Source organism: Lepidochelys kempii, chromosome 5 (assembly GCF_965140265.1).
Source record: "Lepidochelys kempii isolate rLepKem1 chromosome 5, rLepKem1.hap2, whole genome shotgun sequence".
Lineage (NCBI taxonomy): Eukaryota > Metazoa > Chordata > Testudines > Cheloniidae > Lepidochelys > Lepidochelys kempii.
In genome coordinates this window covers 116,338,351-116,365,756 of record NC_133260.1, presented here as the reverse complement: position 1 = coordinate 116,365,756, position 27,406 = coordinate 116,338,351, and the positions used below count along the sequence as shown (strand labels likewise).

General features: G+C 40.2%; 1 protein-coding gene across 1 annotated transcript; it reads left to right on the top strand.

The window, feature by feature from the left end:
• Window positions 1-95: 95 nt before the first annotated feature.
• On the top strand, window positions 96-27,406 carry PLAA (phospholipase A2 activating protein). Its single transcript, XM_073345539.1, has 14 exons — window positions 96-415; window positions 5,486-5,679; window positions 8,010-8,110; window positions 8,207-8,327; window positions 8,664-8,831; window positions 10,081-10,216; window positions 10,734-10,903; window positions 11,621-11,778; window positions 12,722-12,941; window positions 14,521-14,589; window positions 15,374-15,448; window positions 16,507-16,608; window positions 20,251-20,415; window positions 26,645-27,406. Exons 1-14 carry the CDS (start codon window positions 96-98, stop codon window positions 27,208-27,210), a joined length of 2,565 nt encoding a protein of 854 aa, XP_073201640.1. The 3' UTR covers window positions 27,211-27,406.

The window sequence follows — 27,406 nt, the reverse complement described above, 5'->3', positions numbered from 1 at the left end:
ACTGTTGTGCGCTACAGAGACTACAACTCCCAGCATACATCGCGCCATCTCCGACCTGGTCTTTTCTCTCCACCTGGCGCTCCGCATGCTGGGATATGCAGTCTCCCCGCCTTCTGGGGACGGAGGCCCGGCACTGGTTGATGACGGTTTCCGGCGCAGGGAAGGGCAGTGGTTGCTGTGTCAGGGTCTCTCTGTCCCGTACCTCCGCTGCCCGCCGGCTTTCCCGGGCTGAGGCGAGATTTCCAGCTGCAGGGAGAGCCGCGGCCATGGCGAGCGCGGGCGGCACTTACCGGCTCCGCTGCTCCGTGGCGGGACACGAGCTGGACGTGCGGGGTCTGAGTCACGGCCTGTTCCCGCCGGGAGGCTTCGTGTCGGTGTCCCGGGACCGAACCGCCCGGCTGTGGGCCCCTGACTGGTGAGTGCTGAAGAGACCGGGCCGGGACCGGGCTCTTCGGGGGCATGTGGCGCGACGGTCCCCCCCCCCCCCCCGTGTCTCGCGCCCCCCAGTCCTGTGCTGCGCCGGTAGCAGGCCCGCGGGAGAAAGGAGATGAGGGTCCGCTTTAACCCAGCCTTCCCCTGTGATAGGGGCATCTTGTGCCCCCGCGAACGCCAGGGCTAGCTCTGATCTTTCCTTCTGGGCTCTAGGCGCTAAACTCTTCCCTGGCTCCTTGCTGTGGGTACGTGTCTCACAGGTGAAATTGGCCTTCAGCGTTCAGAATCTTAGTGCAAAGGAGTATAATCTCCCTGCTCTTGCTGTGGCTGGCCTTAGCTGCTAAATATATGTGGGTGTCTGTTTAAAAGTGGATTACAGCCTTATTGGCTTTCTCTAAACACCTTGAGAATCTCTCAGTTTAATAACGACACCGAGCTCTGTGGAGTGAGCAGACTTGTGGTGGCTCTTTATTAGGGCTTTTTGTGCAGAGTCTGTTCTAACTTGATAGCCGGCTGCTCTGTGAGTGATCGTAAAGTGTAGTCCTTGTGTCTACTTTTTGGGGAATTCAGGGAAGAATGCTCTTTGAGCTCATTTTATCTCACTAGCTCAGTGCTTTACGGATGCTACATTTTTCTCATCCCTCCTATGAATGTGTGAATCCTGTTTATAGATGGGATGACTGAAGCAATAAGAGATTAAAGTGCTACTGTAAACTTAGTTTTTAAAAATAAAGTCATTCAAGTTTTTGACAGATCAGAATGTTCTACATTTTAAAAATTCTTTTTACAGGTCTTTTAAACGGGTATTTGTGCTTCGTTTAATGTTCACAATGGTCTCTTCAGCAAGGTAGAAACTGAATACACAGATATGGTATGCGCTGACACTATTTATATACAAAGTACAGTCCAATGCACAAAACAAACTGAAAAAGAGAGAAACTTTTTTGTTGACTGCTTTCAGTTATAAAAATCTTTAGGTGTTACAAACAACTGTACAATTTTGTTTCTAAATAGACTTGCCAGGGTCACACTGTGAGTCATTTAATTGAAACTGAGAGCGAGTCAGGAATTGAAACTGAGAGCTGATTCACAATCCTTTGTTATAATCAGTAGATGTATACACTGCTATGTAATGTATACTTGGGGCATCAGCAAAACCTATTTCCTACTATGTGCACAGCTTAAAATTGTGACCCATATCATTGATTTAGTGGGTATACACTTTCTTTTCTAACAGAGTGGAAAAAGAAGCAATTGACAAGTTTGTCTGAATATTTTGCCAGGAGGCTGTTATATAAAACTGTGATTTGGGTGAGGGAAAGTGTAGAGGAATAGACTCTTAACATTTCCTAACAACTTTATCACAAAAGAGGGATTTGTCCTCTCTTCCAAATTAATGAGACCGCTCTTTCTATAAAATTTTTTAGAACAAAATCTTTTGTAGTTACTAAATTTGTTTAAGTGATTATAAATCAAAGCACAAGTCCGATTTGGTCAAATGAGATAAAAGAAAAACTAGGGTGGATTTGATTTAATCATGATTTAAATCACTAGTCAAGAAGACTCGATTTAATCATGGTTTTCTACATAAAAGGGCATTCTTGTTGGTTGTTACAACCTTAATACGTATTCTTCACAACTCAGAGATAGATGTAGGTTTCATTTTTAGAAGGTACACACTATACATTTTTAAACAGTGATTTATTTTGAAAACTTTTCAGATTAGTTTTACAGCTGTATCAGAAAACGAATGAGTGTTTGGTTATTTCATTTACCAAAGATAATTGAAGCAGATATTTATGAAGTTATTGGGAGGTGAACTATCTCCAATTCAACAGGTTAATCATTAATATTTGGAGGATTTTCTTTCCAGGCTGTATTAGGAGGAGAACATCACCAGACAAACATTTAAATTGTTTTTTTTACAAAAACAACAACATTAAGTATTCTGGATTTTTTTCTTCAACAGCAAACATACAATATTTTAACAAAACAGGCATATGTCCCTCGCTTCTCACATTTATCTCCAGACTTCTTCTCCTTGTCCAGATCTGTTCCACCCCCGACAATCTTTTATTCATTGAACTTTTTGAAACTTTGCACTCTTAAAGAGAGGTAAGAGATTGACTCTGTGTGCACAAAATTGCAGAGGGACAATAGAGTTGAGGTCTGTTATTTCTCATTTCTATATATTTATTTAAAAACACTTTTGCTGTTAACAAGCATGTTACCTCGGGAGACAAAAATCCAGTTTGAGAACTGCAAAACTAAGCATCCCTGAATATATCTTCTAGACTGAGCACTAAGTCCCGTTGGGTAGATAGAAAGATTAACCTAAATAATCTATACAGAAGCCTGTGGAACCCCATAAAATTGGGACCCTAATTCATGAACTATTGGAACTCTTTTACAAAACTTTTTTTAAACAGTACATGACACTATTGTCTCATACTATAGAATTAGAATTTATAATCCCTATTCCATGATGAGAGCTCTTTGAGCTCTAATGTATCTTAATTAAAACTATCTTTACATAGGTGTTTTTTCCTCAAAAGGCATTTTATCAAAAAAATTCTATTTAAATAAAAACAATCCAATTTTTTTTTTTAATCATTGATTTTTATTCATCCTGAGCAAAAAGCATTCTAAGCTGATCTTAACACTTTCAGTGCCCTTACAAACTTAGATGCTTCTCACAACAGGCTGGCTGGTTGCCCTTCAGCCAGGCTCTCCCCTTTAATCAGCTCTTCAGTTGCTTGGTGGTGGTGTCTGTAGATGGAGGTGGAAGAGAGAGAGCATGGCGAACATCTCTCCCTTTTATCATGTTTGTTTTTCTTTCTAGTTCTCCACCACTATGTTAGTGATCACAATGTGGGTAATAGCAATATGTCCACTTTAGGAAATTATAGGGATACAGCAGAAAGGGATCAATGAGTAAGCTATCATATACAAAATTTTGGATGTAGCCCTTGTTCTTCTACTTTTTGGTGGAGGAGAGGTTTTAGCTGACTATTGTGACTTCCACTATTGTTTGTATTGTGACTTCAACCTACATGTAGCACTTGAGAAGCTGAAGGAAGGGGTGGGGGGAAGATCATGATTTTTACAAGAAAACCTTTGGAGTGTGGGGTTAAATAACATTTTCACTGACTCCTGTGCATCTGAGACATTCAAGGAGGTAGACACACAGCTGCATACAATACCTGGAAAGCTAATTTAAAATTGTTTCAGGTTCAGTACCTGCCAACTTCTGTAGGTTGCCAGATTTTTATATTTTTAATGGCTTTTTCTCTCAACTAGACTGACTGTTCGGAGGAATCCTTGAAACTGTGTACAGAGAGCCGTCAAGTATTATGTAAACAAACCAAAATATAGAAATATTCTCGAATCTCTAATTTATTTTAATATGAGGTGTGTCTTATAAGTTTTAAAAAAAGAAACAAAAAACCTTTAGATAGAAGTGTGATTTTTAGTTGACATTCTCTTTAAAATATGAGTATTTCAAAGTAAATGATTTTTGTCCATTTATGGTGTAGCTGTGAAAAATCCAAAATCAGAATGTGAAAAAAAAACAGTATTACAACAGGCACTTTGTAAGTTGAGATGCTTACAATTGCAACCCTGTAAATGTTCAAAACTTCAAAAATCTGTTCATTGGCTCTACAGGTTATGAAAATTGTACAGTCCTCACACCCTCACCTTTGCTCATACATGCTTATAAAGGTATATACCTGATCATGCTTGAGCATGAGTATAGAAGTGAATACTTAGGCCTTGATTCAGCAAAAGAATTTTTGCAGGCAGTCCCCCATTGAAGCCACTTGTACTTCACATTGGGGAGGGAGGAAGGAACAAAAGAGAGGAGAGTTGTTGCCCATGCACAGTCAATTACAGGGTTGGGGCCTTAGTTTGTAGTGGTAAGACAGCCTTTCGCCAGTGGCGCATGTCTTCTAATGACATAAGCATAAATAATTTGCCGATTGGTGTCGTCTTAGTTATTGAAGAATGATCTTTTCCTTAAAACAAAACAAAACAAAAAAACTTGAATTCAAAACAGAACTATTAATGCAACATCAAAGTTGTATGGTTCAGTACTGAAATTAAGGTCAGTTGCACGTTAACTTTACCCCTTTGCAGAAATCTTGACTTGTGATCACAAGGGGTGTTTTAGATACTAGATTAAAATATTATATTGTATTATTTGATAGCTATATTATTACATCAAAGATTTGCTGTTTTTAGTCTTGTCTCAGGAAGCCTATATTATTATTAAACCTAACCAGATGGGTTATGAAAACAATTTCAACCCACTCTCTGACTGTAATAAAGGAAATTAATGTAAAATAAAATTAAGGGGCTATTACAAAATGCATATTAAAAAGCTAACTGCATGTGTAGGAAGGAAAACACAAATTATTGGAAAGTAGTACAATGCCCATTTGCAGCATGAGCCTTAAGTATTAAATATTAGTAAGTGAAGCAAAGAAATAGAATGGAAGAAAAAATCTGTTGATTTTGGAGAGAACTTCTAAATATTTGTCAGTACGAAGTGGCAGTCAGCTTGATAATCAGATTTCTTAAAATCTTACTAACTTTATTTCTGAATTTATTATTATTCTCAATTTCTGTAGCTATTTAAATAATTTAGTGTTTTTTATTCTACTTTTGCAAACGCTTGTCAGTACTCTTTAAAAATGGACATGGGATTCAGTAAAAGACCAGTACTTGACACTCAAAAATCTTTATCCAGAAAAATCCTCCTATCCTACATGTAAATATTATTATAAGTAGTAGCTTTACTTCTTGACTCCTTTAGGTTATTAGTACCTAAATGGCCAGGTTTAAATATTGCTTACCATACTGCAAAATTTGAAAACTGTATTTTTTTTTCAAGGCTCTGTTTTTCTTTCTGTCTAAGACTCAGCCTATTGTTAATATATATCAGTCCAAGAGTTTTTGAATATAAAGTGCATTCTGTAGCTTAAATTGATGTGGGTATGTTTTCTTTTATGATTCTGTAAATGTAAATTTATTGATCTGTTTATCTGTTTAGTCCTAACAGGGGGTTTACTGAAATGCATACTATGAGTGGCCACTCCAATTTTGTATCTTGTGTATGCATCATACCTTCAAGTGACAACTATCCTCATGGGCTAATTGCAACAGGTGGCAATGACCATAATATTTGCATCTTCACACTGGACAACACAGCTCCGCTCTATGTCCTTAAGGGTCACAAAAATACAGGTAAGTATAGGTCTTGTTTTGTAATTCCCCTTGTGAAAGCTGGAACTAATGCAAATTGTCTTTAACTTGGTTAAAATAAAATATGGCTCATAAAATGTGGCTTTTCTAAGACTTAGAATTCTTTAGTATTTTTCCATTGTGAATTACGTCCAAATATGGCTATCAGCAGGTTTTGTAAATTCAGATTCTCTGTACACTAGTCACAGTAACTCATGTTTTCAGTAGAGCAAGGCACAGCTATCATAATGTATAATTACTTATGTGGATTAATAATATTTGTGTTGTGGTACTACGTAGGTGCCTCAGTACTGAATTAGGGCTCCACTTGGGACTTTACAAACTGTTCAAAAAACCATGAGATCTGCTCCAAACTTGACTGTCCAGGGGACAAATAAAGTTGGCCCTGGGATTGTGGAATACTTTTGACAGACTCCCAGAGCATGAGTCCAAATGGGGATGTGTCTACACTGCAAAGCAATAGGGCTTGATTCCTGAGTCCAAGCCCTGGCTTAGAGCGATTTTGTGTGTAGGTGGAAGGGGGATTGGGGTTGAGCCTGAGTTCAAACCCTGGACTCTACGTTGCAGTGTAGACATACCCTCATACCCGTGGTTGACCTGTGTTAGCTGATTTGGGCTTCAGGGTTCAGGCTGCAGGGCTATAAAATTTCAGATGCTTGGGGACCCACCCCCTCACAGTGCCAGCCAGGCATGTTTTGCTGCAGTGTAGATGTACACTGAGAGTCACCTTATTATCCCCCCTGCCTCCAGCGTGAGAGAGACTTATTTGTGCTTAATTGGGAGTCAGCTCCCAGACACCTCCAGTTTGTTACTTACCCAATCAATTTCTGGGCTATACCAACTCTTATGTTGCCTTGGAGGTTAACAGTAGGTATACTCAGACCCAAGACTCTCTGAAGCGTTCCCCTGTTGTGTTCCGCCCCTTATCCACTCATGGTAATACCAGGTATGCTGTCCCCAAGGGTACAGTAGACACATCAGCTTGAATGATTTAATTTGGGATCAGTTCCTTGTACAATACCATAGCACTAAGGTCTACTTATTATGAAAACTATCATAAGTTTTATTATCAAAAATCAAGATTTAAGATGTACAGTAGAAACTCAGAGTTACGAACTGACTAGGTAATCACACACCTCATTTGGAACTGGAAGTACACAATCAGGCAGCAGCAGAGACCAAAAAAAAATACAGTACAGTAATGTGTTAAATGTAAACTACTAAAAAAAAGGGGGGGAGGGGAGCAGCATTTTTCTTCTGCATAGTAAAGTTCAATGTTGAATTGTAAACTTTTGAAAAGAACCATAACGTTTTGTTCAGAGTTACGAACAACCTCCATTCTCGAGGTGTTCATAATGTTGAGGTTCTACTTTAGTGAGTAAGGATAATGAAACCAGAAGGGTTATGTATAAAACCAAGTCAATACATGCTTTCTAGAGGCTAAACTTAACAGACTAATCTCCTGTCTAGAGCCAATTTATCTCTTCTCCTCCTCCCCCTCCCTCCCCAAAATAAATAAATGTCCTTTTTGCAGCGTCTCCAACCAAGTCTGGTTGGGATCCCGTTTTCATGAATGTAAATGCGTTGTTCGTTTACTTCCTAGGTGCAGGTTAAAGGGGTGTCTTTTTTTGTTTTCTCCTTATGTTCCCCAAAGTTCATTGGCTGCCCTCAGAAACAGGACAGCCTGCTGTGGTTCAGTCTCATTGCCTCCCAGTTGACTTCATATGTAAATTGGCTTACTTCATATGTAAATTGTATTGGCTTACTATGCTTAACTTATGTGTGAGCCGAGACAGGTGAATATACATCCTTTGTCTGTCTGGCAGAAACCTGTTTTGTGAGCCCTGTCTAGATTCAGACTTTAGGAACGTGTTTTCATTATACATATATTTCACAATGATGTTAATAATCAGCATGATGCTTTTCATTTAAGCTCTTACGTGACATCATTTATGGATAAATACCATGAAAGCTGTGTGCTAGGTGTAGTGAGTTAGTCCGGCCTGCTAGGAGTTGCTGTCACAGAACAGTGAACCGTTTGCCAGCTGGCTTCAGTGGTCCTCTGTGTTACAGAGATGTCCTCTGAAGCATTAAGTTGTAGTTAGCACTGTGACTGCAAGTATGCTAAATTCCCTTTCCAGAGTAGAAGAGGAAAGGCCCAAGGGCTTGCCCTGGAAACAACTTTAAAAAAAAAATTGCATTCCATGAATATATGCTGCTAACATAAGAAAAATCTCCTTCCATATGTTACTGGAATAAGAAAGGGGCAGAGGATAGGAGTGTGTCAATGCTGATTTGACTGTTTGTTCCAGTTTGCAGCCTTTCATCTGGGAAATTCGGCACATTGCTTAGTGGCTCATGGGATACCACAGCTAAAGTCTGGTTGAATGACAAATGCATGATGACATTGCAGGTATAGTAGTTCTTCATGAGTATATCAAATGAATAATTGAACAGCTTTGTAAATTCAGTTGTTCTCTAGCTATTCTAACACTGTTCTTGTTCACAGGGTCACACAGCTGCAGTATGGGCAGTGAAGATATTGCCTGAACAGGGATTAATGTTGACTGGTTCAGCTGACAAAACTATTAAGCTATGGAAAGCAGGCAGATGCGAGAGAACATTCACTGGTAAGTATTTGGGTAAAATGGAGAGTATTTTCTAATTTGACATCTTTATGAATCAACTTCCTGTTTGTGAAAATTTCGTGGATTCAAGTAACTTAATATTTAGACCAAGAGTTTTGAAAAGTGGCTAGTGATTTTTGGGTACCCAACTTGAGACACGTTAAAGAGGCCTGATTTTCAGAAAGTGCTAAGCAAAGGAATTTTTTTTAAAGCTGGATCGTTATTAAACATCAGTTTCTAGGATAAAAAAATTGCAAAATAAGATATTGGTATGTTAAGCTGCTGCTGCTGAAAGCAATATTTGGTTGTTCATAAAACCTTTTTCTTTCCTTTATAAAGGACACGAAGATTGTGTGAGAGGTTTAGCAATTTTAAGTGACACAGAATTTCTTTCCTGTGCTAATGATGCCAGTATTCGAAGGTGGCAGATCTCGGGCGAGTGTCTTCAAATTTATTACGGACATACAAATTACATATACAGCATATCTGTCTTCCCTCGTTGTAAAGGTAAGACTTTACTTCCAAAGTAAAATAGCTTTTCAAAATGAATGGTAGTTCTGGTACCATTATAGAATGCTGATGAAAGAACTCTGATTATATCTTCTGTATTTTTCTGCTTGGACAATTAACATGTCACTGGAGGAGAAATGTTCTTGAACATCTGGGTTCAAAATTGCTCAGAAAATAGATATGATCCGAAAGGTCCTGGGAATCGGGTGAAATCCTGGCCTACTGAAGTCAATGGCAGAACTCCCATTGACTTCAACAGGGCCAGGAATTCAGCCCAGGTTGCCATCTGCCTATCAGTACCCTAGCATAGTGCAAAAATGATACTTGTACATAGCAATAGTCTTAGAGACAATACTTAATATTCCTGTAGCAACTTCTGCAGAAGGATCTCAGAGCATGCTGCAAATGTTAATTATGTAATCTTAACTACATGTCAGAGAGTTAGATGTGAAAACAGAGGCTCAGGACTGTTACTTGCCCAAGGTCACAGAAGAAGTTGATTCTCAGGTTTGTGTGTTAATCATAAGATCTTTCTATGATGTATAGAATATGTTTGCACACTTGGTGAAAAGTAAAGCACCATAACAGAGCACAGGGCCTCGGGGGTGCATGCACATGTCTCAGTGCACTTGTTACAGTACTTGTACTCTTTAAAACTGGCAGTTGTAGTAGCAGGTCGCATGTTTCTCCTAGTTATGCTATTTTCTGTTGAGCACATATGAGGTTTCCTGCCTCGTGGGCAGATGAGAGAGGCCCAGGGTTTGGGAAGAACCTAGAAGGAGACTTTTTTTGTTTTTTCTTGCACCTGTAAGGCCTTCAAAGGGGACACCTGTAGGGGGCAGGAGCCAGCTGGCAGAAAGCCCCCACTAGGGAGGGCTGTGAAGACTGAAGTCTTGCAGACCCAGGGGGAAGACAATGACCTGATGATGGTGAGATTGTTTTGGCTTTTTAAGCTTTGTTAATAAACCCCTGAGAAGGAAACTGGAACTGTGCTGTTTAGAGCATAATTTCACCTTCGCCGGCTAGTGGCTCAGCCCACCAGTTTACACACTTGAGCACTTTTTTCAGAAAGAAGAATGAGTAATGACTGTTTTACACTGCTTTCCCTGTAGACCTCTTTAAGGAGATGCAAGAAGTATTTAATTAAGTGTTTACCTGCGGGAAGGTACTTTGTACCTTTTTATCTTTGTTTGTTATATTAAACTTCTATATGTTCGTTTTTTGTTTTTGTTTTTTTTTTCCCCAGATTTTGTAACCACTGGAGAGGACAGGTCACTTAGGATCTGGAAACGAGGGGAATGTGCTCAGATAATCAGACTTCCAGCTCAGTCTGTTTGGAGCTGCTGTGTGTTAGACAATGGTGACATCGCGGCTGGCACAAGGTATCCAGACTTCACTCTGTCTGTATAATATGTAGTGAGCTGCATTTGCAAAGCACTTTGTCAAATTGATTATATGCATCATTGTGTATGGGAGAAGTGCCTTGCTCCAGGATAACATTTCTTATTTTGGAGGAAGTTTTATATTTTCTTCGTTTCAGTAGAACACTTATACTATTCTGAGAATGTCAGAAGAAATGGTGCCTTGGAAATGTGGCTGGTTTTTAAAGTTCAGTACCATGGATAGGCTAGCAGTTATTCTGTACCAAAGTCCATTTGATAGAAGTATGCTGCCTCAAGGCACCTCTGCTCTTTGTCTGCTTATTTCTTTATGATAGAACGCCAGCATGAGAACCGAATCTTTTGTATAGCAGATACTGATTTTTAGCCTATTAGAATTAACTAATGACATAAATTCATATTAGAAATAACTTTTATTCCATACCAGGAACATAACCACTTTGACATATCAGATGATGGAGATTACATTTTTAAATGTGTTTTATTTCTCCGCATTCAGCGATGGGATTATCAGAGTATTTACAGAGTCTTTGGAGCGGACAGCGAGTTCTGAGGAGATTCAAGCTTTTGAAAATGAACTTTCCCAAGCAACTATTGACCCTAAAACTAGTGATTTGGGAGACATTAATGCTGATGATCTTCCTGGAAGAGAACATCTGAAAGAACCTGGTAAATTCTTCAGTTTCTATTGCATTAAAAAACAAACAAACAATAAACCTTGGTTTTGTATTATAAGGAGCTTAATCTCTCCTGGAGATGGAGAAGGCTTTGATGATCACTTAAATTTGTGTTCTTTAACAAAAAAATTAATTTCATTCTTCTGTGTTCACTGGTATTATGGAGGCTCTGTTATGCCTCTAATAAAATATTTTGTTTCTGAGGGTTTAATTGATATTCTTCTATCTCTTCCTAGAAATAGAACAGATTACATTTATGATGAGCCTTTAATAGCTTTATTATGCACCAGTGCAGTAGTTTTTGTTTAGCAATGTGACTAAGGGACAACTTGATGTGGCATTGTTTTCCGAAAAAAGAAAAAATAGTTACAAAACAAACTTAACCCTTTCAAACCCATGAATGTTGAAATAAAACTGTCTTAATTGCATCAAAATTTTATCGTAAATTTACTTAATTCAGAATGAGGATCTCCATAAGAAAAGAACGGAGCCAAGTGAAATGAAAGGAAGCAGTGATAATTTGGATAGCTCTTAAGCAGAAAGATGGTTTTGGTTTTTTGTTTTGGTTTTTTCTCCAGTCAGAAGGCAAAACCTGTGCCAAATATGAAGGTTTGTGTACTTGGAAACATTATTTCTCATTGGAAGCTGCTTCACTATCTTATTTCTCTCTAGCTATATAGTGTCTTTTTTTTTTTTTAATTATTTCAAGGAACAAGAGAGGGGCAGACACGACTAATTAAAGATAATGGGAAAGTTGAAGCCTACCAGTGGAGTGTTAGTGAAAGGAGGTGGATCAAGATTGGTGAAGTGGTCGGCTCGTCTGGAGCCACACAGCAATCATCTGGAAGGGTTTTATTTGAAGGAAAGGTATGTAAAGTTTTCTTAGATCATCGTATTGATGTTCTAGTAACTCTTCATACAAAAAAACCCCACATTACTCCAGTCATTGTTTGGAATAAACTTTTTAAAATAAGTTGGGTACTTGTCATTACTTCATTATAGATCCTAGGTCTAACAAACAGCAGAACTGTTAGATACTGTAGTTGCCTATAGTATGTACCTTAATATTTCTGAAATGCATTTGCTGGAGCAAACTAGCTGATGTGGAAAACTACATACACTCTAGGCAGTATTTAATTTACTATTCGGGATTGAGTTCTTATTCATTTATAGCTTACTGTTAATGTCTCATTAGATTTTGATTATCTTGTGGCCTGCTTTTCAGTACCTGCAATTTCTGTTGACTTCAGTGAGAGTTGTAGTTGTATGTCTGAAAAGGTCACTAGTTTGTCATGCTACATATGTATACATACATACATACATACATTCAAGACTGCATTTTATTGTGCCTCTGATCTATTCTAACCTCTACAGATTCTGTAGATGGCCAAACTTGTTCACAAGAATTGATGTGATGTGTCTGCTTAATTATTTTTAGTATTAGTTTGTCTCTAAAAGCCACGCACACAAGTGTGATTTCAGTTTTCCTATCCTTTGCCCCTTTCAAAAGGAACATCTCTGCACTCTAAGGGAAACTGTAGCTTCCATTCATGGTAAAATTTACTAATCTAGCCCACGCTTGTTTTTTAACTGTGTCCAGTATTGTCTAAAATAAAATATTTAGACAAACAGTCAGCATAGGAGAGTAGTATATTTTACTTTTTAATGAAGTCTGATAACAAGGATATTCATGTTCTCAAAACCAGAAATCTTAGTCTGGCATCATTTGCCTGTACTGTTCTTACAGTCCACATTTGATGTATCTGTAGATAAAGATGTTGACACCTTTTTGACTTATTTCCACTTAAAGGAATATGATTATGTTTTCACTATTGATGTGAATGAAAATGGGCCTTCCTACAAATTGCCATATAACATCAGTGATGATCCCTGGCTGACTGCGTACAATTTCCTGCAGAAGAATGATCTAAATGCCATGTTTCTGGATCAGGTGGCCAAGTTTATTATAGACAACACCAAAGGGCAAACGCTGGGGAATACAGACACTGGATTTTCAGATCCCTTTACAGGTAAAAGAAAAAATCCTTACAGGTAACTATCACTGGTGGACACTTTAAGATTTCAGATGTTAATATCTTTCTGAATTAAAACTGCAAACTATAAGGTGCATGTTTTTTTCTGTCTGCAGCGTACAACATATTTTTATATAGTTGGCATGGTCACAAATATGGGACATCAGTTTAGCAGAATGCTGGGAAAGCATTCTGTATATTACCATGCAAATATGAGCCCACTAAGATTCCAAATTCAATATCCAGTACTTGCATAGCAAGACACTGATTTACCGTGGGGCTTTGCCTGATCTAGCTTCTGTACTTGAATTGACTTCCTCTATATTTTGTTTAATTGTTACTAGTTTAACTGCTGTGTTGGGCTTGCATTTTTTTTGTTAAATTGAATCTTCAACAAAAAATTACTCCATTTACTCTTTAATTTTCTTTTTATAATCCGTAATAGGAACACAGCTTTTCAAAGCAGCATAACTTTTTTTTACCTTAAGTTTAAAAACTCAGGGATCGTAGTACAATTTTCTTTTTGCTTTAGTGTTTTAAAAACAAATCTCTAGTCTGAATAGAAATGTTAAGACTTTTATATTTCAGTTACAAGTTCTATTGAGATTGAAACATTCCCCTGCAATGTATTCAGCATTTTGCTAGTTCATAATCCAGTTGCATCTGATTTTCATAAACTGTTGAAATAACTAATAAGAACATACACATGCAGTTCATTCCTTGGGGTTGGAGAGAAACCCCACTTGACAGATATTAGTGTTTCTGTTTACTTAGACCTAAAGAGAAGTTCTCTGTAAGCACTAAGTTAGTCTAATAAAAGACATTACCTCACCCAGTTTGTCTTTTGAAAGTCTCTAGAAAGTACTCAGATGGTAATGAACAAGGTGTAAGAACCTAAATAGGGTAGACTAGTATGTGTATTTTCCAGTCCCATTGAAGAACAAGAAGTAAAATGCATACATGGTGGGAATTTATTGATTTTAATAAGGTGGTAGTAGTAGCAAGGAAACTTTTTTTTAAAAATTTTACTTTAAAAATAAATTACATTTTTAACCTATTTGTCTTTTTTAAATGTGTGGAGCTGACTTCTTGAGAGTAGTCAAACTCAATGAACAGACATAATTTTGTATGCAAGACTTTTAATAGCTTCCTTTTGGAGATACATTACAAATCTGGTAAATCTCAGTCTAAATGGAATGATTTTAACCCAAGAATGCCTTAATTTTGCAACATAAATGGTTGATTTGGCAATTTGCTAGGAAGCTGAAGGTCACAACAAACGTGTAGAAATGTATACCTTTTTTAAATGAAAAATAAAAAGTGCTCAGTTGTCTTGGCTAGATGACTAGAAAGTGTGTGTGTGTGTGTGTCTAATTTTCTTTAGAAACAAAAACCCCCTGCAAAACATCTTTATCATCCCACAGTTAAGGGTTATTAAGGCACAAACTGAATTCAGCCTCATTTTGAGCCACTTTGCTATCTGAAGAGTGACCAGTGCAGAGACTAATGGGTTTCAGTACAAATTATCATCAGCATAAGAGAATAAACTGGCTTTCCTTTTCTTACTACTTCACAGGCAGTGGTCGCTATGTTCCAGGCTCTTCATCTGGGTCCAATGCTGTACCTGCACCAGATCCATTCACAGGTATTACATAACTTGATTTTTGTTCTGATGCCTCTGGCAGGCATCAAAAAGTGGGTTTTTATCCTATTTAGGCCCAACCAATGGCCAACGAAGAGCAGTAAATTTCTACCCATCCCTTCATTTTGGGGGCCACAATCTTGATCAGATTGACTCCTCTTGACTCAGATTGACCAGGACTGACTCTCTGCTGTGATAATCCACTGTGAGGAGAAGTGATATGAGGCTCCCTCCTCCACCTCACAGGGTTCAGTTTGTCCTCTACAATGTACCACCACTCCAGTTGCAGAGGAAACAAGGTGCTTAACCCTCATACTTGCTAAACTTTTGTTAAGTCACTTGGCCAACTAGGAGTTGGGTTTTTTCTGTAGAATTTTACACTTCAGTATCTTCTTACTACTCTGGTTTTATCTGAGTGACCTGTCTTAATGTAATAGTATAGAACACTTTCAGATTAACAGGATTGTGACCACAACTGTTGGTGTGAGGATAAGACAATCACTTGGCACTTGAGAAGGATCAGTTTGGCTTGTATTTTTTAATTTCTAGTTTTGTGCTAGAAGAAACAGGACATAGCTAGCATACCACAGTGTAGCACAATCCTCAAACTGCGTGAAATGCTGAGGATAACTTTTTTTAGTTAATTAAAAATAACATTTTACTTTAAGGGGTATACAGATATTGTGACTGTGTGATATAATTTCATCAATAATGGAAAAAACTAGTTATCCTTTTACTGCCTTGGAGTGGTATACATTAATGTAATCCCTCAATTGCCATCTTTTAGGTGCTGGTCGCTATGTCCCTGGTTCTGCATCAAATGTGTTAGCTCCTTTAAGTGGAGTAGTTGATCCATTTACTGGTAAGGACTTCATCTTGCAAATAAATTGGTTATGCTTATCTTTCACTTCAGTTTCTCTTCTAACACTATAAGATTATGCTTGAGATGAGATTTTTATATTAAATTCAATTGTTTTCAAAGCTGTAGTAAAAGGAAGCCTGTTCACCCTTTGAAATTATTGGAAAAATGGAAGACATTTTTCATCTTTTGTATTCCTCTATTCTGTGCTCCAGTGGGAATGGTAGAGTGAAACATCAAAGTATGTGGTGTTTAATCTGCCCCTTAAAGGAATATAAGGGTGACTATCTCTCTTAGTATGTTAAATAGGTTTCCGCTCATACAGATGGTGTCTGTGGTACCAACCAGAGTATCGTCAGTTTTAAATGGCTAAGTGAATTCTACTAAGTGAGTTGATTCTTTTCAGATGTAATTCTAGCAAATAAATGACAGGTAATAGATCAAATCTGATAATGCGTTGCTAAGATAGGGGAAATTGCCTTTCCAAAGAAATCTCTCAAACTTCAATTCCAAATAATGTAGGTGTAGCCCAGGCAGACCACCTTACATTAGCCTCTTTATTGTGAATATGACACCATGAAGATAAAGGGATGTTTTGTTTTGTTTTTTTATTAAAATGTGGACTGTCCATACTCGTGTGTCAAATATGATATCTACTCTCCAATTCTAAGTATTATTTTGGGGGAGATATGTGGGTTTTAATACATAGGAAGTCAGACTAGATGTTTACAATTATCCCTTCTGATCTTGGAATATTTGAACCAATGAAAAGTTTGTGAACTGAATGATGTTTGTTTGGATTACAGTGAAATCCTAGTTATGCACTTGCTATTGTGTAGGAAAGCATTTGGAAAAAATCCAGTTATGAATTAATTATGTTTATAATTATGGCCTTTTGGGTTTGTAACCATTGTAAGCACTAATGGCATAACTATTGACAAATTGCAGGAGCAACAAATATAGAAATATATAGCCAGCAAGTTTAACTTTCTGAAAGGAAGTTACTACTTGTTATCAAACACTATTCTCTCTTGAATTTCTAATATCTTTACCTTGTGTAGGAAGAGGTGCTTATCAAGCAACCGATGCTAACACTGAAAATATTTATTTTCCAAAGAAGGAAGCTGTCACTTTTGACCAGGCCAACCCCACACAAATATTGGGTGAGTTTTTGTGTGTGTGTGGTTTTTTTAAAATTCTTAAATCTAATTTTGGTTAAACTAATTCTCCACTCTTTCTCAACCCCTCCAAGAAGCTACATTATTTTTACCACCTCTCCAACCTTCTAGTCCTGCACAATGGATATCTTTGTCACAGCTCCAGCCAGACCTACAATATGGAAGGGTATTTGAAAATCCAGACCATGGGGAATTGGGAGTCTAGACTGAATTTCACAAGGGACTAATTTTTTTTATATAAAATATATACTTTGTTCTCCCTGTAATACAAATCTTGCATGCCTATTCTTGCTCTTTTTGGGGATTTTGCTTACTGAATTGGTGAATCTGAGTGATACAAGTCTTGCTCCCCCTGTTGCAATAAAACTCCACAATGCTTCCAGCCCTTGCTGGCTTCAGGAGGACATCCTTTGATTTGGAATGTATAGCCAGGGCTTGAAAAATTCACCCAGTATGCTGGGTAGTCATGTCCTCCGTGCTGTGTTACACAGTCATGTCCCCTGCACTTTCCTAGACCAAGTCCAAAGGGGACAGTCTTCTCATCTAGCCTGACATCCTGTGTAACCCACGAAGTAAAACAGTCATGTACACCAGGGGTTCTCAAACTTTTTCTTTCTGAGGCCCCCCAACATGCTATTAAAAACTCCACAGCTCACCTGTGCCACAACTGGTTTTCTGAATATAAAAGCCAGGGCCGGAATTAGGGAGTAGCAAGCAGGGCAGTTGCATGGCCCAATGCCACAGGGGCCCCCGCAAAGCTAAGTTGCTCAGGCTTTGGCTTCAGCCCCAGGTGGCAGGGCTCCAGGCTTCAGCCCCATGTGTTGGGGCTTCAGTTTTCTGCCAGGGGCCCCAGCAAGTCTAACACTGGCCCTACTTGGAGGACCCTCTGAAACATGCTCACGGCCCCCCAGGGGGCCTTAGACTCTGGTTGAGAACAACTGGTGTACAGTATTTAATTGTAATTTACAGTAAACAAACTTTCTATTGAATTCATTTAAATGTACCTTGCTTTTGTTAGACTTTTCCTTTTCTGCCTTGACTCCACTCTCTTTGCTGTAGTAGATCATAGTGTTTGTTTTCACTGTCACTTTACTTTTCTTACTCTCCCTCGACCCTCCCTCCCCCTTTATCGTTTGCTATTTCGTTCTGTTTCCTCCCCTATGTTTTCTGTCTCATCTGTCCCCAAAATCTCTTCCCTTCTTTTTTTTGTCTGTATTTTCTGTACCTAGGGAGTCCTATAAAACTGTACTTGATATGATAGTAACTCAAAATGAGATAGGTGCTATACACATTTACGGGATGACATAGTCCTACCTTAAAGAGCTTATGAAAGTGAAATGATGCATAAATGTGGGTGGGAAGGAGAGATTTTATGATCACCCTTTCCCCATCTTCCCACCTTATGGGGCTTGAAAATGTACCAAATACCCAATAGCCAGAGGACTGAACTAAAATAAAGTGTCTCACTGTCCAGGGCTAACATGCCTATAACCTTACCCCAGCTGCTTGGAAAATGAAGAGTGGTGGGATTACTACCAGGGTGCTGTCCTTTGACCACCTCCTGGGGTTCTGTATTTTGTACTCAGTACTAGAAAATATCTGATCAGTGTGAACTCCAAACCCAGACTGCTAGAGGGTAGAGAGCAGTGGCGCTGGAACATTTTTAGTAGTGGGGGTGCTGAAAGCCAGCCTCTTACCCCTGTCTCCCCCCCATCCTACCCCGAGGCTGGGAGCAGGGCTGTGTCTCTGGGAGCAGGGGACCCAGATGGGGTAAAGAGGCCGAGGCCACAGCTGGGGGCAGGCATGGGGCCAGGAGCGGAGCCCTGAGCAGGGTCCGACAGCCAGGACTCCATGTGCGGGGCCAAGCGCAGAGCCCTGGTTGGGTGTGGGGTCACGGGGGCCTCAAGAGTGGAGGCCTGGGAGCAGGGTTGGGGCTGGCAGCTAGGACCTGAGCCCCAGGTGAGATGAGGGGTTAGGGAGCAGAGTGCAGGCGGAGGGCCAGGAGCAGGGCATAGGCAGGGGAAACACCCCCAGTTCTATGCACAGAACCAGTGGCTGGGGCGCGGGGCCAGCAGCCCTACATAAAACCTGGGGGTGCAGCAGTACCCCACACACCACTACTTCACACACCAATGGTAGAGAGAGAACATTCTTCCTCAAACTCTATAAGCTGCGGATTGCTTGAGTGGTGGTCTCTGCTAATCCCATGCCTTCATTTGTGGGGAGTTCTCTCTAGTAAATAGCTCCAGTCCTGCCTCTGCTATTACTCCTAGATTTTCCCTATATGATGGAGAATGAAACTGACTAATTTTTGCCAGTTTAATTGCTGCCCATAGGGTTTCCAGTAATAGCTGTGAGAACTGAAATTTGCAACCACAAGGGCTAGAATTTTTTTTTTTATGAAAGCATAGATTCTGCAAACGTTGATATCACTCACCCAGGAAAGTTTTTCCTACTAGCCCTCTGAGTGAATTGTTCAAACAATAAGAGTATGGAACTCGGGAGCTAGAGCCCCCAACTACAAATTTAGTGTAGTTATTTGTTTGTTTTTTTCTCAAGAAAGACTCTCAACTAGTCCTTCCAGGACTTCCCATTGATTGTCCTCTATAAATTTGACAAGAAAGGGTAGAGGTAGTTGAAGTGGTACTCCTGCTTCTAATTTTCTTTAGAACTGGAATTTGTGACTTTTAGAAGGTGTATGTGCATCAGTGAATCAAACTTTGTGGCAAGCTGTAAAAGTTTGGAATATATTATATATATTATAAACATTTTGTTCTTAAATTAGTTTCAATTATGCTAATTTTAGTTTCAAAGGTTTTTTGAATGATAAGGTGATTAGATGTTCCATGGCACTTAACAAGGAAGTATACATATTAAGATGATTTCAGTTGTTTCCGAGCACATCTTGACTCAGTTTAACTTTGAATTACCCAGCCTTCCCATACTTTACCTACCCTGATGATCAAAAGATAAGGGGAAAAAAATACAGCTATAAACACTCAAAACTAATTTGTGGTGATATGATCCTTTACCACTGTCAGCTGACATGTTTCAGTATCATAGATATGAGTTCAAAATCTCTCCCCCCTATTTTAAAACACTTTGTTGCTAATTTTCAAAAGCAGATAGTGTTATCTACTTCTGTAACCAGCTCTTTCTTGAACATTCTTGAGTCTAATATCAAGTCTCTTAATGAGAAATTCAAAATGATAAAGTATGAACTAATATTATTGATGTATTTTTATAACTTAATCTTAGGAAGTCCAGACTTCTCTGAGACAAGATTATGCCAGAGATAATGTTATTCATTCAATATTGTGGCTAGAGCAGGGAATCAAGGATCTAAATTTTGGGATTGTACCTCAGCTTTGCTGCTGACTTGCTGGGTGATCTTGGAAATGATGATTGTGAAAAATAGCCATTTGTGAAAAACTGAATTTGAAAGGTGGTGAAGTCAAGCAAAATAATTTCTGTGCAAAAAATCTACAGAAGAAAAGTTGTGAAAATAGTAGGGGACTCGATGTTTCTAAAATGTTTTGAGATTCTCTGGAAAGTGCTTTGTAAGTATTTCAAGTGGTGAAAATCTACTGGCACAGACTAACCTTTTGGGGTTTTTTGGTTGCACAGGCAAACTAAAGGAACTTAATGGAAGCACACCTGAAGAACAAAAGCTAACGGAAGATGATCTGATACTCCTAGAAAAATTACTCTTTGTAACATGTAATACCTCTGCAGAAACACCAACAGCACAACAACTTCAAACTTTGTGGAAAGCAATTAACTGGCCAGAAGGTATGAAATAAACACATTATATGGATGGGCAGGAGATAATTGGGAAGCTCCTCTTCATCTATCCCTTCCTTTGAGTTGTACCTCCACAATGTATCTGTTCCCTCAAAATATTCATCCATAGTTATTTGAGGAAGGAAAGTAATTAACTTTGTATTATGGTGCCTTAGATTTTTCCATGATTGTTTCACTTAAAAGCCTGTCGTTCTGCCATTGTTTAAACCCAGATGTTCAAAAGCTACTCTGTAAACCTCCAAAACTTCACGGAATGCATCCTCTCAGGAGCTCATTGGACTAAGCTGAAACTGGCCCAACTGGAAGCGATTAGGTGTACCAGTACTTGAGTTTTGAAGTATTTCAGTTGTATTCTGCCTACAGCTGGGAAATCATAGAAGATTAGGGTTGGAAGAGACCTCAGGAGGTCATCTATTCCAACCCCCTGCTCCAAGCAGGAACAACCCCAACTAAATCATCCCAGCCAGGGCTTTGTCAAACTGGGCCTTAAAAATCTCTAAGGATGGAGATTCCACCTCCCTAGGTAACCCATTTCTGTGCTTCACCCTCCTAGTGAAATACACTTTTTCCTAATATCCAACCTAGGTCTCCCCCACTGCAATTTGAGACCATTGCTCCTTGTTCTGTCATCTGCCACCACTGAGAACAGCTCCATCCTCTTTGGAACCCCCCTTCAGGTAGTTGAAAGTTGCTATCTAATCCCCCCTCACTCTTCTCTTCTGCAGACTAAATAAGCCCAGTTCCCTCAGCCTCTTCTCATAAGTCATATGCCCCAGCCACCTAATCATTTTCATTGCCCTCCACTGGACTGTCTTCAATTTATTCACATACTTTCTGTGGTTGGGGGCCCAAAACTGGATGCGATACTCCAGATGTGGCCTCACCAGTGCCGAATAGAGGGGAATAATCACTTCCCTCGATCTGCTGGCAGTACTCCTACTAAGGCAGCCCAATATGCTGTTAGCCTTCTTGGCAACAAGGATACACTGTTGACTCATATCCAACTTCTTGTCACTGTAATCCCCAGGTCCTTTTCTGCAGAACTGCCGTTTAGCCAGTCGGGCCCCAGCCTGTAGTGGTGCATGGCATTCTTCCGTCATAAGTGCAGGACTCTGCACTTGTCCGTGTTGAACCTCATCAGATTTCTTTTGCCCAATCCTCCAATTTGTCTAGGTCACTCTGGACCCTATCCCTACCCTCCAACATATCTACATCTCCCCCAAGTTTAGTGTATTCCACGAACTTGCTGAAGGTGCAATCCATCCCATCATCCAGATCATTAATGAAGATGTTGAACAAAACCGGACCCAGGTTCGACCCCTGGGGCACTCTACTTGATACTGGCTGCCAACTAGACATCAAGCCGTTGAGCCCAACGATCTAGCCAGCTTTCTATCCACCTTAGTCCATTCATCCAATCCATACTTTAACTTGCTGGCAAGAATACTGTAGGAGACTGTATCAGAAGCTTTACTAAAATCAAGGTATATCACGTCCACTGCTTTTCCCATATCCACAGAGCCAGTTATCTCATCATAGAAGGCAATCAGGTTGGTCAGGGATGACTTGCCTTTGGTGAATCCATGTTGACTGTTCCTGATCACCTTCCTCTCCTCCAAGTGCTTCAAAATGGATTCCTTGAGGACCTGCTCCATGATTTTTCTGGAGACTGAGGTGAGGCTGTAGTTTCCCCAGATTCTCCTTCCCTTTTTTAAAGATGGGCACTATATTTGCCTTCTTTCAATTGTCTGGGACCTCCCCTGATCACCATGACTTTTCAGAGATAATGGCCAATGGCTCTGCAATCACATCATCCAACTCCCTCAGGACCCTCGGATGCATTGCATCCGGCCCCATAGACTTGTGCATGTCCAGCTCTTCTAAATAGTCCTTGACCTGTTCTTTCACCACTGAGTGCTGCTCACCTCCTTCCCAGTACAGCAGTTTGGGAGCTGACCTTGTCTGAAGACCAAGGCAGGAAACATTGAGTACTTCAGCTTTTTCCACATCCTCTGTCGCTAGGTTGCCTCCCCCATTCAGTAAAGGTCCCATGCTTTCTCTGATCACCTTCTTGTTGCTAATATGCCTGTAGAAACCCTTCTTGTTACCCTTCACATCCCTTGCTAGCTGCAACTCCAATTGTGCTTTGGCCTTCCTGATTACACCCCTGCATGCTCGAGCAATATTTTTATACTTCTCCCTAATCATCTGTCCAAGTTTCCACTTCTTGTAAGCTTCCTTTTTGTGCTGAAGCTCACAGAAAATTTTTCTGTTAAGACAGGCTAGTCACCCGCCATATTTGCTATTCTTTCTGCACATCGGGATTGTTTGTTCCTGTGCCCTCAATAAGGCTTCTTTAAAATACAGCCCAGCTGTCCTGGACTGCTTTTCCCAGGGGATCCTGCCCATCACTTCCCTGAGGGAGTCAGTCTGCTTTTCTGAAGTCCAGGGTCTGTATTCTGCTGCTCTCCTTTCTTCCTTTTGTCAGAATCCTGAAGTCGACCATCTTATGGTCACTGCTGCCCAGGTTGCCACCCACTTGTACTTCCTCTACCAATTCTTCCCTGTTTGTGAGCAGCAGATCAAGAGGAGCACGGGCTGTAGTTGGTTCCTCCAGCACTTGCCCCAGGAAGTTGTCCCCAACGCTCTCCAAAAACTTCCGGGATTGTCTGTGCACTGCTGTATTGCTTTCCTAGCAGATGTCAGGGTGATTGAAGTCCCCCAGGAGAACCAGGGCCTGTGATCTGGAAACTTCTTTTAGTTGTCCGAAGAAAGCCGCATCTAGCTCATCCTCCTGGTCTGGTGGTCTATAGCAGACACCCACCACAACATCACCGTTGTTGCTCACCTATAAACTTAACCCAGAGACTCTCAACAGACTTTTCTCCAGTTTCATACTGGAGCTCTGAGCAATCATACTGCTCTTTTACATACAGTGCAGTTCCTCCACCTTTTCTCCCCTGCCTGTCTTTCCTGAACAATTTATACCCATCCATGACAGTGCTCCAGTCATGTGAGTTACCCCACCAAGTCTCTGTTATTCCAATCACATCATAGTTCCTTGACTGCCAGAACTTCCAGTTCTTCCTGCTTGTTTCCCAGGCTTCTTGCGTTCATGTACCGGCACATAGGATAACTAGCTGATTGCCCTACTTTCTCAGTGTGAATCAGGAGGCCTTTCCTGTTGCACCCTCCTCCTTGTGTTTCCTCTCGGTATCCCACTTACCTCAGGGCTTAGGTCTCCATCCCCTGGCAAACCTAGTTTAAAGCCCTCCTCACTAGATTAGCAAGCCTGCCTGCAAATATGGTCTTCCCTCTCTTCATTAGGTGGATCCCATCTCTTCCTAGCAATCCTTCCCGGAACAACATTCCATGGTCAAAGAATCCAAAGCCCTCTTTCCGACACCACCTGCGTAACCACGCATTTACTTCCACAATACGATGGTCCCTACCTGGGCCTTGTCCTTCAACAGGGAGGATAAACAAGAACAAGACTTGCACCTCAAACTCCTTTATCCTTCTTCCTAGAACCACATAATCTGCAGTGACCCGCTCAAGGTCATTCTTGGCAGTATCATTTGGCTCCCGCGTGGAGAAGTAGTAAAGGGTAGTGGTCCAAGTACTTGATCAGTCTTGGCAGACACTCCGTCACATCCTGAATTCTAGCTCCAGGCAAGCAGCACACTTCTTGAGTTTCCTGGTCTGGACGGTAGATGGATAACTCCATTCCCCCTTAGGAGGGAGTCCCCGACCACCACCACCACCACCCATCTCCTCCTCTTGGGAATGGTGGTCCCACCCCACCCCACCCCCTCCCATCCTTAGGACAATGCAACCCATGCTTTCCGGTCGATTGGGGTCTCCTGATCCCTTCCCTCAGATGACTCTTCCAAACCATTCTCCACAGTAGTACCTGTGCAGAGAGCCTGAAAACAGTTTTTCTTCTATCTGCATTGGGGGTACTTGGGTTCTCCTCTTTCTTCTTCTGGAGGTCACATGCTGCCAATTTTCTTCCATGTTCTGCACTGCCCTCTGATTCTTCAGCATGCTGTGCCTGCAGTACCAAACACTGACTTCTGTCCAGAAAGTCTTCGTTTTCTCTGATGCAACGCAGGGTCGATACTTGGGTCTCTAGTCCTTTAATCTTCTCTTCCAATATGGAGACCAGCTTGCACTTGTACAGAAGTCATTTCTATCCTCTAGGAGAAAGACAAACATGGCACATCCTGTGCCGGTCGCAACAGCTGATCGCTCACTATCCATATTGTCTTCCTTCTAAGAGCCTCTTCAGATGTTGTATTTACTGCTCACAGAAGCCTGAAAGGCAAAAGCTCTGTGGGAAATCTCCACAGGCAAACTGCCTGTTTGCTTCTCTTCTGTTCGCAGCTCATTCAGTTCACAATTGTTTGCTTTTTTTTAATAAGGCTGCTGGCTCAAAGCAGTTGCCCAGGCTCAAAACCGTCCCTCCAATCAACCACTCAAGGCCCACCTGGAACAAAGGACTCCCAATTCACACTTTTCAAACAACCAGCCACACGGTCAAACAGTGCCTGCAACTAGCATCAGCCAAACAAATGGTCACAGCAGACAGACACTCGGATATTCACCACAACACAACCCCCCAATGCAGCACTCACCATAGCGGATGGTGGCTCTTTAGTCAGGTTGAGATTTATAGCCTGTGTAAATCAATTGGGTGCACTGTGTCTGTTGAACTCGGAGGAAACTGAATTTAAAATTAACCTTATATCAAACTAATGCAACGTTTTAAGTAGAAAACTAACTTTTTTAAAACAAATCACATTTAAGAGATTTAATATGGATTTTTGTACATTAGATAAAAAGTTGTGAAACATAGCAGTGAACCATACTACAATCTCCCACATCTCTGTAGACCAGTGCTGACACCTACATGTTTCTAGTGCTTTTACGGGTGTACAGTCTCTTCATTCCAAAGAGCCTGGATGCCTGTAAAAACAGGTGCATGTGAAGAGGAGGACCAGGTGCAGCTGATGGTAAAAAAGCCCTGCTGCTAAAAAGGAAAAATAGGATCCATCAGTGGGACTGGAGCTGTCAGCCACCAGAGAGGGAAGAATGTCCAGAGGAAGATGGAATTGGGCAGCATATCCAGGAAATTAACTGCCTGGACTTCTTAGTACCTTAGACATCTTGTTCAGGGAAGTGGGGGTGCAGGGGAGTGTGTCTGAGGGAGTGGAGGAGATTTGGGGGCAGGAAAGCATGTATAGGAGAGGAAAAGGAACAGAATAGATGGTTTGGGGAAACTAAAATGGAGATCAGTAGTTGGTCCAATTAAAGGGACTGTGCCAACTTAAAAATCAAATTTCTGCCTGAAATCTTTCACCAACTGTTACAAATAACACCCAAGATTATCCTTACAGCCTACAAGGGTGGAAAAAAATCTCCTTTTAAAGTTGTATATTTGTATATAGTCTGTTTCAGTATTGTCAGTTTCCCTTGTTCAGTGTCTGCTGTTTTTTGTTTTCAAGTGGTTCTATAGCCACAGATATTTTTATGTGAGCTAGGAGGCAGGTGTAGTACCTGAAACTATTCATATTGTAAGCTTACTTTAGAAATACAAACTAGGATTCAAGTTGATGGCATCCTTTCCACTTTTTTTCAAATTGGATAAAACACATAGTGTGGGCAGCTGAAAATACACTAAATATTTTCCTTTTCCATGTAAACAGTTGCTGTAGTGGTCACAAAGACTGTTATGAGATCTGGAATGGGAGGTTGCCCATGATATGCTTGCTATTTAGATGTGGGCTACATTGAAAAAAGTTGACAACACCTGTGAAACAACTGTGTTGCATATGAAGTATCTGTCTTCTCAGTGTTGTCAGACTGAATTCTTTGGACATGATAGTTTACTAGTATCTTGGAAGCACTGTGACTGTTTCTGAAGTTAATACCCATGGCAGTAAAGTTTCTCTGGTAGACATCTGAAACTTTTTGTACAATTGGGGCTGTGTACACAATTTTCGTTTTGATATGAATTTCTGAATATTTGAGTTCTTGTGGATTAGGCAGTTGTGATCTATCTGAATCTTAATTGTTCTCTGTATGTTCCTTTGTATAGTAGTACTCTTTTCAAAAGCAGGAGTAAAGATCTGCACATATAAGGAAAGTTCTCCAGAGTTCTTACACAGATATTGCATTGTTTGTAATACATTAAAATATTTTTCTTGTCTCTTAGATATTGTCTTTCCAGCATTAGACATTCTTCGATTGTCTATCAGGCATCCCAGCGTGAATGAGAATTTCTGCAGTGAAAAGGATAGCATACGATTCAGCAGCCATCTCCTAAAATTTCTAAGCCGTAATGGAAAACAGGCAAACCAGTTACTGGCACTTAGAACTCTTTGCAATTGTTTTGTCAGCCAGGCAGGCCAGAGGCTCATGATGTCACAGAGGGACACAATAATGTCACATGCAATAGAACTGAAATTGGGCAGCAATAAGAACATTCACATCGCACTGGCCACGTTGACGTTGAACTATGCTGTTTGGTTACATAAAGTTAATAACATTGAGGGAAAAGCTCAGTGTTTGTCAGTAATCAGCACAGTCATAGAAGTTGTTCAAGACCTTGAAGCCATTTTTAGACTGCTTGTGGCTCTTGGGACATTAATCAGTGACGATACAAATGCTGTGCAATTAGCCAAGTCTCTAGGAGTTGACTCTCAAATTAAAAAATATGCCTCTGTATCAGAACCAGCTAAAGTAAGCAAATGCTGTAGGTTTGTCCTTAATCTGCTGTAACTTTTTTTTAGCACTTGGGCACCTAGGAATATAGCGAAATAATGTTGGGTTTTTTTGTTTGTTTGTTTTTTTCCTTTCATATTTTACATGACTGAATATAACTGAAAAAATACTGTGGGAGAATTTCAAATTTGATGAAGATCTAACTTGTCATGAGTGGAACAACCTAATAAACTTTTGCACTGATTGTAAATTA